Source organism: Strix aluco, chromosome 1 (assembly GCF_031877795.1).
Source record: "Strix aluco isolate bStrAlu1 chromosome 1, bStrAlu1.hap1, whole genome shotgun sequence".
Classification (NCBI taxonomy): domain Eukaryota; kingdom Metazoa; phylum Chordata; class Aves; order Strigiformes; family Strigidae; genus Strix; species Strix aluco.
The window spans coordinates 159,977,354-159,994,540 of NC_133931.1; the positions used below are offsets into that span (position 1 = coordinate 159,977,354).

The 17,187-nt window shown below is 37.6% G+C and overlaps 1 protein-coding gene across 1 annotated transcript in view; it reads right to left on the minus strand.

The window, feature by feature from the left end:
• Positions 1 to 16,786, minus strand: part of CNTNAP2 (contactin associated protein 2) — a 1,208,164-nt gene extending 1,191,378 nt beyond the window's left edge. The window contains exon 1 of the mRNA XM_074842898.1: positions 16,615 to 16,786. Within this exon, the coding sequence (XP_074698999.1) occupies positions 16,615 to 16,711 (97 nt within the window). The 5' untranslated portion in view covers positions 16,712 to 16,786. The remainder of the gene's footprint in view (positions 1 to 16,614) is intronic.
• Between the last annotated feature and the right edge of the window lie 401 nt (positions 16,787 to 17,187).

A 17,187-nucleotide genomic window follows, 5' to 3' on the forward strand; every position in this document is an offset into this window, starting at 1 on the left:
AATAGTTTTATGGAATGGGGAATGTAAAACGGTAAAAAAGAGCATTATAGTCAGAACAATACAGGATCTGAGATTCTGGAACCATTTGCTTAATTTGGAAAGAAAGGGATACATTTCAGGAAAAAAACTCCAAAATAAAGGCAAAATCAAGTTGGAATTTTTCTCTTTTTTAATAATTTATTCAGAAATCTTCCCAAATAATTTTTAAATCATAAGGCTTTTCTTTCTTTTCTGCAAAATATTAAAGTGTCTCATTCTGAAAAATATAAATAAGAGACAGTTCTACTTTTCTCATTTTTTCCATTTAAAGTCAAATACTGAGTAAACACATTCCATTTTTGTCCTTCACTTGTTTCTATAATCTTCCCAACAATCATTTCTATATTTGTATTCTAGAACTAATTTATTTTAAATAACCTGGCTTTTGTGAATGATGAATTCAGGATGCTCAGTGAACACTATTTCATGACATTCTTTCTAAGGGTGGGGCTTGAAAATGGGCTATGGGAACACTCCTACAGCATCTTAAAAGTACTACCTAAATCACAAGAGGACATGGCTCCATTTAACTGCAAGAGCTTCCTCAGGAGCTGATAGTATGGGGGTATGAGAGGAAAAATCTCCCTGGAGCTCTTGTTAGCTTGGAGAACTGCCCAGCTTGCATCAAATTAGCATAAAACACTGCACACCTGGCAGAGCATGTCTCTGCATCTCTCTGTGTACTTCTCTACTACGATAGCAAATTACTTAAAGCAAACAGAACTTTTTATTTTTGTATTGTTCCAAGCTCCGTTCACTAAAACAGAACCTAAGACTTGATTTTAAAAAGTTCTAAACTTTTCCTTTTTAGTCATTAAGTCATGAATAACGAACAGTGTCCTTTGGTTTAATACTAAGGACTGTGTTAAGAAATTATTCCTAGATTTTGCCATTTTGATCCATGTTGACCAGTGCATTACCCTGTGAGAGCAGTGGAACAGTAGGCATGAATAAGGATGGCAAAACCTTTTGTGTTACAAAACATAAGGTGTTATTTGATGGAGTGGCTGTGATCTACAGTCACGGACTAAAACATCATTCTAACAGGTACTGTACAAGCACTCGTCATCTTCTGAAAGAAACTGATGTTTGATTGCAGAATAAAGGTGTATTTAAAATGATTGTTTGAGTCATTCTATACCAAAAATACCGTGTGCCTTTCACTTCTCCATTCCACGTGACCAACCGGAAGCCTAACACTATGCAGTAGGAAAGAAGTAAACATAGGAAAGCAAAAATGAAAATCAATGAATTTCTAAGGGAGTTGGAAAAGATGTTCAAACACAAATTTTAAAGAGTGGACCACCCTCTAATTTTACTAATGAGTTTTGTGTCACTGATGTACAGTTACTCTTCTGAAACACATTAGTTCCTGGTTAAAACCCCAAAAAGTAGAATCACTGAGTTGCCTCATAGAATCTGTGGCTTAATAATGTCACACAAAAAAATTAGAAAGATGATGGAACTCATAATATAGCACCTTTCTTCCACAGCCTGTAATTTGATCAAATGAGGGTAATCATATTTTCAAATGAAAAGTGGGCCAGCAGAAGGCGGCTGATATAGATATAATTTCTGTGAAACATTTGATACACATTCAGTTGGTTGCTGTTGCATGAATGCCTTGTTGAGGTTTAGCTTTGGTAGCTTTTTAAAGGGGTTGATTATAGGAGTTGCATAATCTAGGACAGTTTTGTTTGGATATATTTTTAGCTGAAGTGGACAGTCTTTGTTAATATATTTCACTGTGCAATAACAGCAAACTTTCATATTTTGCTAAAATACATTGTGCTTTAAAATGCTGTACTTTAAAAAAGAAATGTAGCTCATTATCTACTCATATGTCTACATAGGTCTATCCACAGTAGTTTGCCAGTTACTTGTCAACATTTCCGTATTAGCTTGATTTGCCTTTAGTACAGAAAAAAAGGTCTGCTTCATGAAGGTTCTCTTCCTCAAAGTTTCACTGTCTGGTAATACCAGACGCCAATCAGTTCATATATCTATATATATATAGATATATGAATTTCAGTTAAATAGGACAGTTACAGGGGAGACTCCCAGAAAGCTCAAGAAAGCTTTCTGAAGATAATAAACATGAAGTGTCTAGACCTTTGCTGTCAGCTGCAAAATTATGTCTGTGTTCATCTACACAAGATATGTCCACAGAAAAGAACTTTGTGATCAATGTTAATCCTCAAAGAGAAGATGACTGATATAAGCAAGGTGCTAAAATACACCACAGTACTTGCAATATTTCCTATTGTAAAGATCCGACTACTGTCATTCAATTAAATGCCTTGGCATGGTTAAATATTAAGAGTTTAAATCACCAAAAAAGAACTTAGACAACTTCAAGTCTTTCAGCTGTGAGGACTATTTTTTTCATCACAAATAGTTTTATATGAAAACCAGAGTCATTTCAAAGAGCCACTGGAGATACATAGCTGGTGTCTGGAATACAACTGAGAAATCTCTAATTAAACTGCACTAAATTCTCAGATCTGATACAGTAAAAAAACTCCAGTGGAACTTTGCTGAAATTCAGTGTCATTACTGGTGCTGTACACCAGGATGAGAGAAAGTAAGATGTATAAAAACGTTTTGATAATAAAATTTATGGAAGTATTTATTAAAAAAAAAAGCATAACATCTCTATGGTCTAAAAAGAATGGTCTGATACATTGGTCCATCTAATTAAGTTATTGGTGTGTAACAACTATATGTCATATTTCATTCTGTGCAGATTGGACTGTTCTCCTGCAATGATGAGACACTTTCATACAGACATTGCACCGGGTTGCCGCTAGCAGCTATACCCTGGGGCTTCTCTCATCTGCTGCAGTGGGGAGCAATACTTCACAATCACATTCCAGACATCAACAAACAGCTGCCTTACACTCCCCAACACAAGCACCACCCTAGACCTTACCATAGACTTACTAGACCAGAACTGTTGCCAGGACACTGCATCCTCACATAGCTCTTCTGAAACTCCAAATTCACAGAAGGCTTTCTGCTTAGAGAAATAATTCTTTTTTTTCTTCCTCCTATACACAGCAGATCCCAAACACAGAAGGCTTTGTTTCCTACATGCCTGACTAACTCTAAATGCATTTGAATTTAACATTATCAAGAATTCACTATGTACATTATTAAGTAACCTCACCTTTGATCTGAAGATCTGACAGGGCAGAATTATGAAACTGTGGACCAGGTTCAGTGGAAGAATTTGAAAGATAACTGTATCTCTGCATGGCAGCTATTCCTCCATGGACATTGGAATGTGTAAGACAGGGAAAGAATATACTACCTATATTCAAATAACTCAGGCTATCTAAAAGTTATTTATAATAAACATATTGCAAATATCAGACTATGTTCCAAATTCATCACTGGATGAGAAACATGTATCGCATGCCTTTTTTCCTGATTCTGATTTTATTGCCCTTTTGTCAAATTAAAATTGAACTTAGAGGACTTATTAAGTAATCTGTCCCTGACTGAAGGAACATCCCCTGTCCCAGATGGAATTGCATGTAAAGCCTCAAAACTTAGCAAAAATTTTATGTAACTCCCTGCAAGATTCTGCCATCAACTCAAGAGCAACTCAGTGCAACTTCATTATATCTGTTACCAGTATACTAATACATACCCAGATAACTTCATTTTCTGTGTGCATGTGTACATGGAAAGACTATTTGCTCACTTATTTCAGAAAGTCTCTTTCAAATACATTAATTTATGTTTTTTTTAAACTAGTTGCAAGTATTTCCAGGCTAGAAAAAAAAAAAAAAAAAATATTTTAACACGTAATTATATGCATATAGTATTTTGATTTATAGGTTAGGATTAGAACTTCTAATAATGATCCATTTATAGCTGAAATTTAGGGTCATTAACATCAACAATATAGTGAACAGACACTTCTATTATACTATCATTCAATAATAAGAATTGTAGCTGAATAGTCATTTGTAGTCTTTTACTTTGGTTCTAATATATGTTTATGTATATGGCTGTCCATTTCAGTCAAGAACTTAATAAAACGTTTATCATGATCAAAGACTTACTGAGGAATGTTTGGATGTCTTCAGGCTTATTTCAAAGCACTTGTTTAAATGCATAGTTCAACACAGAAGACCTACTGAGTTTGGTCTTGGATAGGGTTCTTGCTAGTCTTCTAGATCTTTTTCTAAATAAACATTTTCTGTATATCTATTTCCAGTATTAATGACATATTTTGGTTGCTCCTTGATGGAGGTATAAATCCATTATTAAGTATATTAGTAGTAGTAGTAGCTAGACCTTTTCAGGATTTAAGACTTCAAACAGAAAAACTTGACTGTGAATGGGAATTGTTTAAAAACACTTTAGCAAATGCTTGACAACACATACAATGATTGAGGGAGCTGCCTGAGGACTGGAGGAAAGCAGATGTCACTCCTATCTTCAAGAAGGTCAAGAAGGAGGACCAAGGGAACTATAGGCCTGTCAGCCTCACCTTGGTCCATGGGAAGGTGATGGAGCAGCTAATTCTGGAAACCATTTCCAGGCACATTAAAGACAAGAAAATCATCAGGAGTAGCCAGCACGGCTTCACCAAGGGGAAGCCATGCTTGATCAACTTGATAGAATCCTATGATGAAATGGCTGCCCTGGTAGATGAGAGGAGAGCAGTTAATTGTCTACCTGGATCTTGGTAAGGTCTCTGACACCGTCTCCCATAAGATCCCCATAGAAAAGATGATGAAGGATGGACTGCATGAGTAGACCCTGAAGTGGCTTTAAAGCTGGATGAACAGCCATGCCCAGAAGTCTAGCTGGAGCAGTGTACCCTTGGGGTCAGTACTGAGTCCAGTCCTGCTCAACATCTTTGTTAATGATCTGGATGATGTCCAACCTTGGCAAGTTTGCTGAGGACACAAACCTCTGAGGAGTGCCTGATATGTCAGAGGGTCATGCTGTCATTCAGAAGGACCTCAACAGGCTGGAGAAGTGGGCTGGGAGGAACCTGTTAGGCAATGGGCACACAGTGAAACACAGGAGATCCCATCTGAACACCAGGGAAAACTTTTTCACCGTGAGGCTGACTGAGCACTGGCCCAGTGAGGTTGTGAGTATCTCCTTGGAGAGAAGAGCGAACCAGAGAGGTTGTTGAGTATCTGGAGCTCTCTGGACATGGTCCCGGGCAGCCTGCTTTAGGTGACCCTGCCTGAGCAAGCAAGATGACCTCCAGCAGTCCCTTATGACCTCAACCATTCTGTTATTCTGTAAATCACAAATATAAAAAAATTATAAGCAAAAAGATACAAGGCTTACTTTATCTATGCACAGAAAACATAAGGAAAATAAAAATGAAGAAGAAAATTAAAAAAGCAGATTTGATTTAAAAAAAAAAAAAAAAAAGAGGTGAGAGAAGAGATGAGGAGAAAAAGGATCCATACCAAAAGACTGCTATATACAATGTTGAAATTGCCAATCATGCAGAAAAGACAAAAACATACAGTGTTAGGAAAACAAACAAGACTGCATAGTCAGATCCCAGAGTGGCAACAGAACAATTTACATTCAAATAAAAACTGAGGAAGATGTCGAACAGAAGCTAACAAGGCTAGACAGTTTCAAACCAGCAGGGCAACCTGTATCTGAGAAGGTCTCTGAGCATTGTTATTGCTGATTTTCAGTAACCCTTGGAACACCAAGAAAATTCCAAAAGACTGAAAGAAAGTACGGTGTGCATACTGAAGAAGATGACCTGCATAATTAGAAGCTGCTCCAACTGACATTGCTGCTAGACAAAATAATAGAACCTGATTAATAAAAATTTAAAGGAGGCAAATGTAATTAGTGCAAATCAACATGGTTTTATAAAAAATAGATCTTGTCAAAGTATCCTTATGTTTTGAAGGCTTTTTTTTTGTTGAGATGACAAATTTGGATCACATCAAATTTGCATATATATGCATTTATATCTGTTTCTGCATATACTATAGAAGTATGCATTTCAAATTCTGAAGGCATTTGACTGGCAGTGTATGCTATTTTAACCAAGATACAGAATTATTGTAAATGTGACATCCTAAATATCTCAAAATGTAACAGTAACAAATGAAATGAGTGGTTTTCAGTGAGAACCAGTGGAAATCTGATTTTCAACCCTTTGTTATTTAACATCTTTATTATTTTAACTGCAGAAAAATTCATGCTTTTTGAAGCAGAAGATGACCTGAAATTGAAATTTACACATGTCACAAGCTTGGGACATCTAGGTCAGCTGGTAAAAGAAAATATTAGGCATTTTAATGTGGACATGTGTAAAGTCATAAACCTAGGATAAAGAATATAGTTCCGAACAGAGACATTCAATGTTGGGAGAAAATGTGTCAAAAGCTTGACAGGTATGTTAGTCAGAAAAGGAAGACAAAAGAAAGTGTACCCCCCTTATAAATGAGACAGGACATCTGGTAACAACTGACATGGAGAAGGCCAAGGTACTCAACAACATTCTTTCCTCAAGTTTTCACTGGCAATTGCATTTCCCACATCTCTCAAGCCCCTGAATCTCAAGGCAGGGACTGGGGGAATGATGTCCTACCCATTGTAGGAAAAGATCAGGTTCCAGACCATCTGAGGAACCTCAACATACACAAGTCCATGGAACCTCATGAGATGCATCCCAGGGTCCTGAGGGAACTGGCAGATGTAGTTGCTAAGCTGCTCTCCATCACATCTGAAAAGTCATGACAGTCAAGCAAAGTCCCCAGTGACTGGAAAAGGGGAAGCATTGCACCCATTTTTAAAAAGTGTAAAAATGAATACTCTGAGAGCTACCAACCAGTCAGCCTCACCTCTGTGCCTGGGAAGATCATGAAACAGATTCTCCTAGAAGCTATGTGAAAGCATATAGATGACCCCGGGGTGATTAGAGAAAGCCAACGTGGTTTCACCAGGGCAAATCACACCTGACAAATCAGGGGGCTTTCTGCAATGAAGCAACTGCATTGGTGGATAAGGGAAGAGCTACTGATGTAATCTACCTGGACTTCAGCAAGGCCATTGACACAGTCCCACACAACACCCTTGTCTCAGAATTGGAGGGACATGGGTTTGATGGATGGACTGTTAGATGGATAAGGGCTGGCTGGATAGCCATGCCCAAAGAGTTGCAGTCAATGGCTCAATGTCCTAATGGAAATCAGTAATGAGTGGTGTCCCTCAGAGGTCTGTACTGGGACAGGTACTGTTAAATATCTTTATTAATGACATAGGCAGTGGGGGTGAGTGCATCCTTAGTAAGTTTGTGGATTACACCAAGATGAGTGGTGCAGCTGATACGCCTGAGGGAAATGTTGTCATCCAGAGGGACCTAGACAGGCTTGAGGAGGGGTCCCATGTGACCCTCATGAAGTTCACAAGGACAAGTGTAAGGTCCTACACCTGGGGCAGGGCAATCCCCAGTAGCAATACAGACTGAGTGATGAATGGATGGAGAGCAGCCCTGTGGAGAAGGATTTTGGGATATTGGCAGATGAAAAATCAGGTATGAGCTGGCAATGTGTGCTTGCAGCCCAGAAAGCAAATCACATCCTGGGCTGCATAAAAAGAAGCATAGCCAGCAGGTCCAAGGAGGTGATTCTCCCCCTCTACTCTGCTCTTGTAAGACCCCACCTGGAGCATCCAGCTCTGGGGTCCCCAGCGTAAGAAGGACATGGACCTGCTTGAGTGGGTCCAGAGGAAGGCCACAAAAATGGTGAGAGGGCTTCTCCCTTTCATAAAGAAAGGCTGAGAGTGTTGGGGTTGTTTATCCTGGAGAAGAGAAGGCTTATTATGGCCTTTCCATATGTAAAGGGGTCTTACAAGAAAGATGGAGAAAGACTTTTTAGCAGGGCGTGTAGTGATACTATGGGGGTAACGTTTTAAACTAAAAGAGGGTAGAAGAAAGAAATTTTAGAACAGGTTGTCCGGAGAAGCTGTGGCTGCTCCATCCCTGGAACTGTTCACGGCCAAGTTGGACGGGGCTTTGAGCAACCTGGTCTAGTGGAAGATGTCCTTGCCTATGGCAGGGGGGGTTGGACTAGATGATCTTTAAGGTCCCTTCCAACCCAAACCATTCTGTGGATCACTGATTCTATGATGTGTAAAGCAGATGAAGGTAGTAACACAACCTACCAATTCACCGTAGCTGGGTTCAGTGATCCTTTTTGGCCTTAAAAGCTATGAATATGTAGGTTTGGGACCATGATTCACTCACAGCATTCCTTTGACACAATTTTTTCCATACATATAATATATATGCACTGTACTGACCTGAAGTCTGAAAGTGTGTTTTATGCATAATTATAAACAGAGTTAATAAAAGCATTCCTTATAATGATATTCTAATAATTGTTTTTGAAAAAATGAACCATAACTTCATTCATAATATCTGATTATCTGATTTAACATGCCAGGATTATGGCACAGCAATTAAGCGGTGAAGGAATTTCAATTGAGTTATTACCTGTGTACCTAGCTTTCACATACAGATGAATTAATCAGGAATCAATGAAGACAATCTCCCTTAGTTTCAGGCTCAGCAAATTACTTGATATGGTGATGAATCAATGAAAATCCAAGAGAAGTCAGTGGAGTCAGTTTATTGCTGGAGGAAAGGGTGGGGAGAGGGCAGAGAGCAGGGAGTAAGATGATTAATAAAATGAGAAAGGAGGTATGTGAGAAATGGCAAATAAATGAAGAGCAGAAGCAAATGGGAGTGTGGTCTGGCGGTGTGTGTTTTTGGAAGAAGGTTGAAACTGTAATGGATACCATCTCAATACCATAGGGAATTCCACTATCATTTCTAACAGCTTGGCTGTACCAGGGAAGAAGCAGGTAGGCCATTCATCATATAACTGACAGTATGCCCAGTAGCATAATTTTTTTGGATGTAAAACTGAAAGAAAACACATTAGAGAGTACAGCTTGCTGAAGCCTGGGAGCATGTAGCCAGCAGAGCCTGCCCTGTGCAGGATATTCTTCTGACTCCATTTCTCACAGAAGCTCACTCTTCTCCTAATACAATGCTAATGCTGTGGACAGGGAAAGCTACTCCCTCTGACTCCATTCATCAGCAGAAAAAAACCATGTCACTGTCATTGTACGGGAGACAACCTCTTTTCAGCCTCCCCTCCACGCCCTTTTTTCCAACATGGTTCAGAACACTAGTGGGAGGCCATTAGTGTTCATTTTTAATTATGTTTTAAAATTAATTTTCCTTATTTTCCATTTTTCTCATCTCTCTAAAGATATTTGAATTTTTATCTGTATTCAGGGAAAAGAAAAGAACATGTAAAAGCCCTTTCTATGTCTCATTGACAATCTGGACAGAGTCTAGAGATCTTAGTAAGGTACCTCTGTTTGAAAACTGAGTCAACAGGGTGTAGATTAAATATTTTTGTTTTCTTGTTTGTTGGTTTGGTTTTAATACATAGGGCTTTTCCCCAACCACAGTCTTGCTACTATTCCCATAAATGCAACTGGGAGTAAAAGCACATCCTAATTTAACTGCATTTCAAACTATGTTTCACGAACTTTTACCAGTGACATTTAAACCCAGTATGTAAGACTAAAAACCTAAAATATGTTGCAGTTCCTTGCATCCCATTGCATTAGGCCCATATACTTTTAAGCTTCCATTCATTATGTCAGTAATTCTTCCTTTTCTTCTCTGGCAAACTTTCTATTACAGCTACGCCTTATGAAATTGGACCCTTGCAGTCTCCTCAGCTCATCTGCTAATCTTCTGAATTCCTTCCCTCTAAATTCTAGGTTTTCATTGGCTTCACAATAAGTATCAGTGTTAAGTATACAAGATGATTGAGCAATCAATCGGAGACATAGCCAAGGCTTTATCACCATTTAGGTGATAAAAAAATGGGCAATGGCATATCTCTGGATTTGATGCAAAAAATGCTTATAGGCAGATAATTCCTACATTGTAGGAACAGAGAACGTAGAGAGAAATGTAACATGTACATGGCTGATTTCCCTGAGCTAAGGTTGCAAAATATTAAATGATATAGCAGTTTTACAAAATCAAACAGAATGTTTATGTTATATTTAGATATCTAAACAGGTCATTAAATTTCTACAAGAAAAAGTTACTTTCCCTTTAAATTGGGACTTCAAATATTCTAAAGAAACAAAAAATAAATGTTCATTCTAAAATATCACATTTGTTTGTGGGATGGAAAATTCTTTGGTTAGAACAGTTCAAATGTTTCCTGGCTACTAGAAAGACTTTTATCTCCTTATTTTATTTATGCATTTAAAGTTGTAACCCAACCTGAGATTTTACTGATTCAAATGCAAAACCAGCAACAAAGTTCCTAGCTATGTTGAGTGGATCTTAGTCCATGATTTAGTTAAAACATATTTTCAGAGTGTGTATACAGCTGAAAAGAAAATATTTGATAAATATTTTAGATGTTGATAAATGTTAACATCAAATTATGAACTATAAGCGTAAATAAATCTTTCAGTCCCTCAGTGGGCTTAGCATAACCACTTAAGTTAGATGTCTGAAAGAACCACCTCTGCAGGAGATTGCAAAGCCAAAAAATCTCTAGACTGTTTTGGGCAGAGCAAAGAGGTAAATGTGAATGTCAGTATCCTTTTCTGCTCTGAATTATCAGTTGTTCAAGCTTAAGGAACAAATAGGAAATGACTGGCTATTACAGCAGTGCATGAATACTGAGACAATTTCTCAGGCAGGAAAAGTCTCAACTTTGCAAAGTTGCTTGTAAAATTGCAGAGTTATCAAAACCTAGATGTGCTCAAGTTTTTTGTAAATGTCAAATATCAGTCTTGGGAATGCTTTTAATATAACTATGATATGTTCAAAGCTGGAATTGCAAATGGCTCAAAAGAATTATTACTGATTACCACAATTTCCTACACCACCAAATTTAGAGATTTAACATGTTCTACAATTAGCTGGTGGTCTTGGATTATCTATCTATGCAGTGCCAATGAAGTAGCTGAATAAATGAAGTGTAATACAGATAAAATCAATGTTAGTTCAAAGGCTGAAGTCTGAAGAACCTTTTAATCATTTCTAGTATCTCATACCAATGGACTGAATCATGAACCTCTCACTGACAAAAAAAGTAACACAGTTCTTAAAATCAGTGGCACAACTTCGACTTCCTTCAGTGGGAGAAGACTCAAGCTACCAGACTGCACTCTTTGTCCCACAGATATTCCTGATCTTTCAAAGAAGGATCCCATGTTCATGTGGATTTTGGAAATCATGCCTCAATCAATTTACCTCTTTTTAAACACTGCTATAATTTTAAATATATTCTTTAAAATTTTGGAGACTAACAAAATGAAGAAGTCACTCAGAGCTTCAACTGATGAAGATAACTGATGCTTCTCTAACATTTTCTGTCTGAAGTGACTGAAACACATTTGCAAGTCCATGTACTTTTGTAAGACCAAGCATGATTGGTATTTAGGAAATACAGACACAGGTGGTGGCACACGTCAAGATTTAACTAGTTATCTTATGTTTGACTTATGAGTCAAATTGCTCTGAGGTAGATCAGCTGCTTATGTAGAAAAAGAAAATGTAGAAAACCCCCATAGTTTGTTACTGCCCCTGTATAGTTTGTTATTGCCCCAAGCATTAAGAGTATTACGAAGCCTTAAATACTGCTGTGATTACTAAACATTGAACATAACATCTGATGCTTTATAAGATTTAGAGATCCAAGTTGAAATTCCTATAGAACTCCTATAGGAAAACCTACTGTCTGTCACAGATCCATAGTGATGTGAGATATCCAAGTAGATCTACAGTTTCTAATGTCTGACTAATATATTATATATAAAGGATTTCCTGTCACAACTGCATATTTCAAATGTGTTAAAACTACCTGAGGAAAAGAATGAGAGTTAATCAGAAAATATTTCTCATGTCCTTACAAGAGAAACAGCCAGTGTTCACAGAGACAAGTTTTCAATTCATAGTCTTTAACTTCACTTTCAAATTTACTTGCAGACTGGATCACTTACTGAAGCACTTTTTGTGCCTTATTCCATATTATTGCACCAGTTTAAAAAAATAAATTAACTAAAAATACAAGCAAAGCAAAAAGAAGCCAAGCAAAACCCAGCTTTTAAAACATTAATTCAATGACATTTCAATTGATTCAATGCCCACTGACCACATCAACATTTGAATCAGACTTTCTGTATGTAGACAAATGTCTGCAATCAGGCTGTGTGCGAAGTTGCATACACAGAAGTTAAGGACTCTGAAACTTTGGCTTTTCAGCACCAGCACAGGCTTTAGATGCTGTCACCAATTTGGAAATATCAGCACACTATTTATTACTATTTCATTCACATGTAAAGTAACGAATTGTTCTAGGAAAAGCATATTCATGTAAAAAGTCACCCTGAGTAACTCAGTTCAAGGCTGTTAAATAATAACCTTTAACAAACTGTTGTTTGCCTGTTGAATATTGATTTTATTATATAGTGATGTATAGCACCTTAAATAACAGTGGTATTATATAATGATGGATGTAAATTTTGGTCTAATTTACAGCTAAAGTGTTCTAAAAGAAAAATGTTTAATGTTATGAAATCCTATGGTCTTAGAGGGAACTTAGGCCCTAGTTTAAAAGTTTAGAATGTTTGTAAGTGCTTTGACACCCAATGGTAAGAAAAATTCTTAAATGTTAAACCTACATGAAAATTATTTGGTATACTTGAAACTAAATTCTGCGGGATGTCTGAGTTTACATCCAGACAACAGGACCTAAACTAAGAAATATTAATCCGATGTAACAGAAACACAACTGGAATTGACCAGATTTCACAAAATACCATTATGTCTGAAAAATTATCTGGAAGAGAACTATTCCTGAATGTGAATCTAATAGAATATATGAAATCTTCACATACCCAACATTCAAGCACCATGAACTGGAGGGACAGATTCTCTAATTCTGTGTAGTCCAGAACTCCTGAAAAGAAGTTTCTTGTATAACGCCTTGCTCTTTCAAATGGACATTACGCTATTTTAATACTTTTCTTGCTTACACAATCTATTAAGGAAAGTCTGGGTGCCATGCAGTCAAAGCTAAAAGATGCATATTTTTGCTTATACACCAATCTTAATGATTTACTATACCTGCCCCTCATTTGATTTCTGCCTCAGTTATTGTAAAATGGGGTTAAACTTCAAGTTCAGCAGTGGTATGGGACCCACTGCAAAAGCATGGAAAGTATCAGAACTAGAAGTTTTAATAGTTCTGTACTGATCAGGTTTGCATTGCACATAAACAGACACAACCAAAAATAAAACCTAGTTGTGAAAGACAATTACTTTTTAAGTGAGTTGCTTTCATAGAGAAGCAGATGATCCTATGATGAATCCCTTTAACATTCTCATTAAGAACACAAGGTCGGTGCTTTGTGTGGCTTTTTTATAAGCACAGAAGTGAAAGGTAGTCTACCCATAGTTATATTCTTATCATTCCATCTTTAAGCCATGTAAAAGACTATAAAGCATTAAATTTGTATTTTCCGTGTTACTTTTTATCTTGTGATGACCTCTCCTGGTTGAGCTGTTCATTAGCCTTGATTCCAGAAGTTAAGAGTGTTTTGATCCCTCTATGCTGATTTGAAAACTGCAGGAATATGAAGAATTTATTGCCAAGGTATGAAAAACGTGACTATGAAGAAAATTTACAGTAAGATCTGAGTATTAGCATGTGTGATACTGTATCATGGTATGTGTTTATTGTACTATAAGATGGGCTTTCAACACCCACTTCATCTTGAGATAAAACTGAATGAGATACAAAGCTTTCAACAGGATCACTTCTGAATCAGTATTACTGAGAGACATTATTTTAATGACAGAGATAGATTAACTGACTTTGCAAAGTAAACAAACTTTTGAGACGCAATATATTGACATAGGTGATGTTCAAATCTATTATTTCCAAAAACTGTATCTTTTTCTATGTCAGCACAAGTAGACTGTAAGAAAATATTGAACAGCAAGCTCATACATAGGGATTCGTAATTCACTGTACACCATGAATCTTACATGCTTCCTAAAAAATACTGTAAAGAATAAATTTGCTGTCATTAATTGCTTCAAAGTCAAAACATAAAGTAGTAGTGGAGGAGAAAAAAAAAAATGTGGTTGGCAATCAGTTTTACATCAAACTTGAATTTAATACAATTTTTAATTCTTTCAGGAGTATTCCCAATATGATGTTCAAAATCAACTGATGAGGGGGGAAAAAAAAGAGATAAAAAACTAAGTGCATTCTCTTGTCAAAGGAGAACAAAATTCCCCAATGCCATTCACAATCAGTTGCATACAAAGTGACAGAACAATCCCAGAAAACACAGCACAGTGACCAGTTTGTATACCAAAGCGTGCAACAGAATAACCAGTTAAGTGGTGCACCAAAACACTGTGACACAGCACTTGAGTTCCTACTGTGGTACCACTTCCCAAGTACCCGTACGTCTTTAGAAGAATTTTAAGCATGTACTGCAATGTGACCACTCCTTTTGTAATTTTAAGGCTGACGTGTACTTCTAGCTATACTTCTGTTTCCAGTAAACAAATCTAGCTCTATTTCACTTTCAGAAGTGAGTCAGAAATGAAATGCTATATACTACATAAAGAGTGTGGTGTATAAGGTCTTGGAAGGTGAATTAATAATCAGAAATTTTGAATAGCCAAAAAAAATATCAGGATGTAAATGTATATGAGGAAATTGTAATTAAGATTATATATATCCTTTATTCATGAAATTCCTGGTTATAGTGATGTTACTACAACCATTAACTTCTCAACTAACTTCTTTCAAAAGTTAAAGATTTGTTTGCTGGGTAATCAGATAACCCACTGCTGGTCATTTGCAAGTTAAACTACAGCCATTAGTTACTGAATGACAAAAAGAAGCTCAGAAATCCTATTACAGAAAAGCAGTATAGGGAACTTTGTTTTCCAGGAACAGATTTCTGACAACCTAAATCATAAATCTTTTTTTCCCCTGTATATTCCTGTTATGCAGAGCCTGAGAGATGACCATGAGGAAATAATATTCAGAAGAAAAATTAGATAGCCAGTCAAAACTAAGCAGTAAACCTCAGGATCAATATTTCTCCTAAATCAAAGGTAGAAAAATAACTGAACATCCTATAGCCTCTGAGACCTCGATACAATGCAGACAGTGCTGTACATTTCCTGTTGACATGCAAATAAATGTCTAAGTGTAAGCAAATCCTGGAACAATAACATTGTTTTATTTTTTTCAATAGGTACCAGATGATAACAGATCGAAACCCACTGAGAAAGTACAGCAGTGCTCCAGTTCCCTAACCATCGCATTGTTCAGTCATCCCCCAAAGAAACAAATAAATAAATAAATAAATATAATGATCCACACAGATCTCTATGCAGTATATACATTACATTCTAAGACAATTCCCTGCTTGCTCAGTAGAATCAGCCCCCATTCACATACACACAATCCCAACACATCTATCTGTAACATCTCAGGACATTTCTTGCCTCTATAAACAGCAGAGGAAGTCAACAGTAGTGTCTATTTTTGACGATTCTATAAAAACGCACTGCTTCATTTCAGTATGCATTTCAAAAATACTTTGCAAATGGCAAATGCTTTACATGGTCTGAAGAGAAACAACTAAATACTTAACACTGACATCTACCTGCAAATGTTTTGCTGGAAACTACAGCTCAGTGCAATGTTAAAGATTTGATCTAACACCCACTGAAATCAATGAGTACTCTGTCATTTTTACACGGATAGCAGAATTGGGTCCTGTATAGGTGCTCTGCACTCCTCTGGCCTGAAGTTCAGCATTTCAGCAGATGCTTGATAATTTCTCTACTATTTCTGCCTCCCTGGGTGGGCAGCTGCTGGTCTCCTCTAAAATACCTTTGCTCATTTTATTATGGGAAGCAAAACTTCACTCTCAAGAAAAGCTGTCCTGGCTCAGTTCCCTCTCATCAACTCACCATCACTCTTCCCTCTTCAAGTGAGACAAAATTTTCTCTTGCTGCTCCTTGATGAAACGCTAGTTATGGAAACTGCTCACATCTTCTCTTTTCCTTCACACAACTGTGGAAGTGAAGTACTTCCAAATGCAAATTGCATACCTTCTGAGGAAGGTGGGAAAAAACAAAACAAAACAAACCAACCGACCAAACAGAAACCACCCCTAAACTTTGAACAGCTTCTATCTGATTCCTTCCCCCCTCTGACTCCATTGCAGAATCTAGACTCTATCACAGAGCAGGTCTTTCAACTTTCCACACCAGCTACCACTGAAATAATCTACACTAAAGAGGATCTGAGGGGGAACATTGCGAACAGTATCAAACCTCAGTGCATACATACAAATACGCAGAAAATCAAACACAAGATTCACCAGCAGAGAAAAAATAATCAACCTCCCAGAGTTGTGGGAATTCCCCTCTGGCTTCTTGCAGAGATGAAATTGTGCATCTTAGAAAAGGGTACTTACGAGATGCAGGCAGAGCAGTCCTGGCTCTGCAGCTAATGCTGCTGAAAATCCAGAGGAAGAGAGCTGCCCTGCAGCCAGCTCGGGTAACCACAACCATCCTTCACTTCCTGGCTCCCTGTACTCCAAATGCCAGCCGCAGAAGACCTGCTTTTCTCCACTTTGGCCCCTTCTCTCTCTCTCTCCTTCTCTTTCTCGGAGGAGGTGGCGAGGAGGTAAAGGGGGCAGGGCTTTACCTTGGGGTAGAAGCCAACCCCCCTCTTCGTCTGCTATCTCTGGGTTTGCAGCAGCAGGATAAGTCCCGGTACTTTTCTTTCCCTTATTTCTCTGTGTTTGTGTGTGTCTGGACCTCCTTCTCAGGGGAAGGGGGCGGGGGGGCGGGGGGGAAAAACAAAAAAAAAAAAAAGCAAGCAAGTATCAAATAACAAGGATTGTAGAAGAGAGAAAGAAAAATTAAGAAAGCAATCCCCAAAAAGACGTGGGGGGAGGAGGAGGAAGGGAAAGGGAGATGGAGATGAAAGGAAGGGAGAAAGGCGGAAAAAGCTGTTGGTGCTGCTAATGCTGCTGTTGATGCTA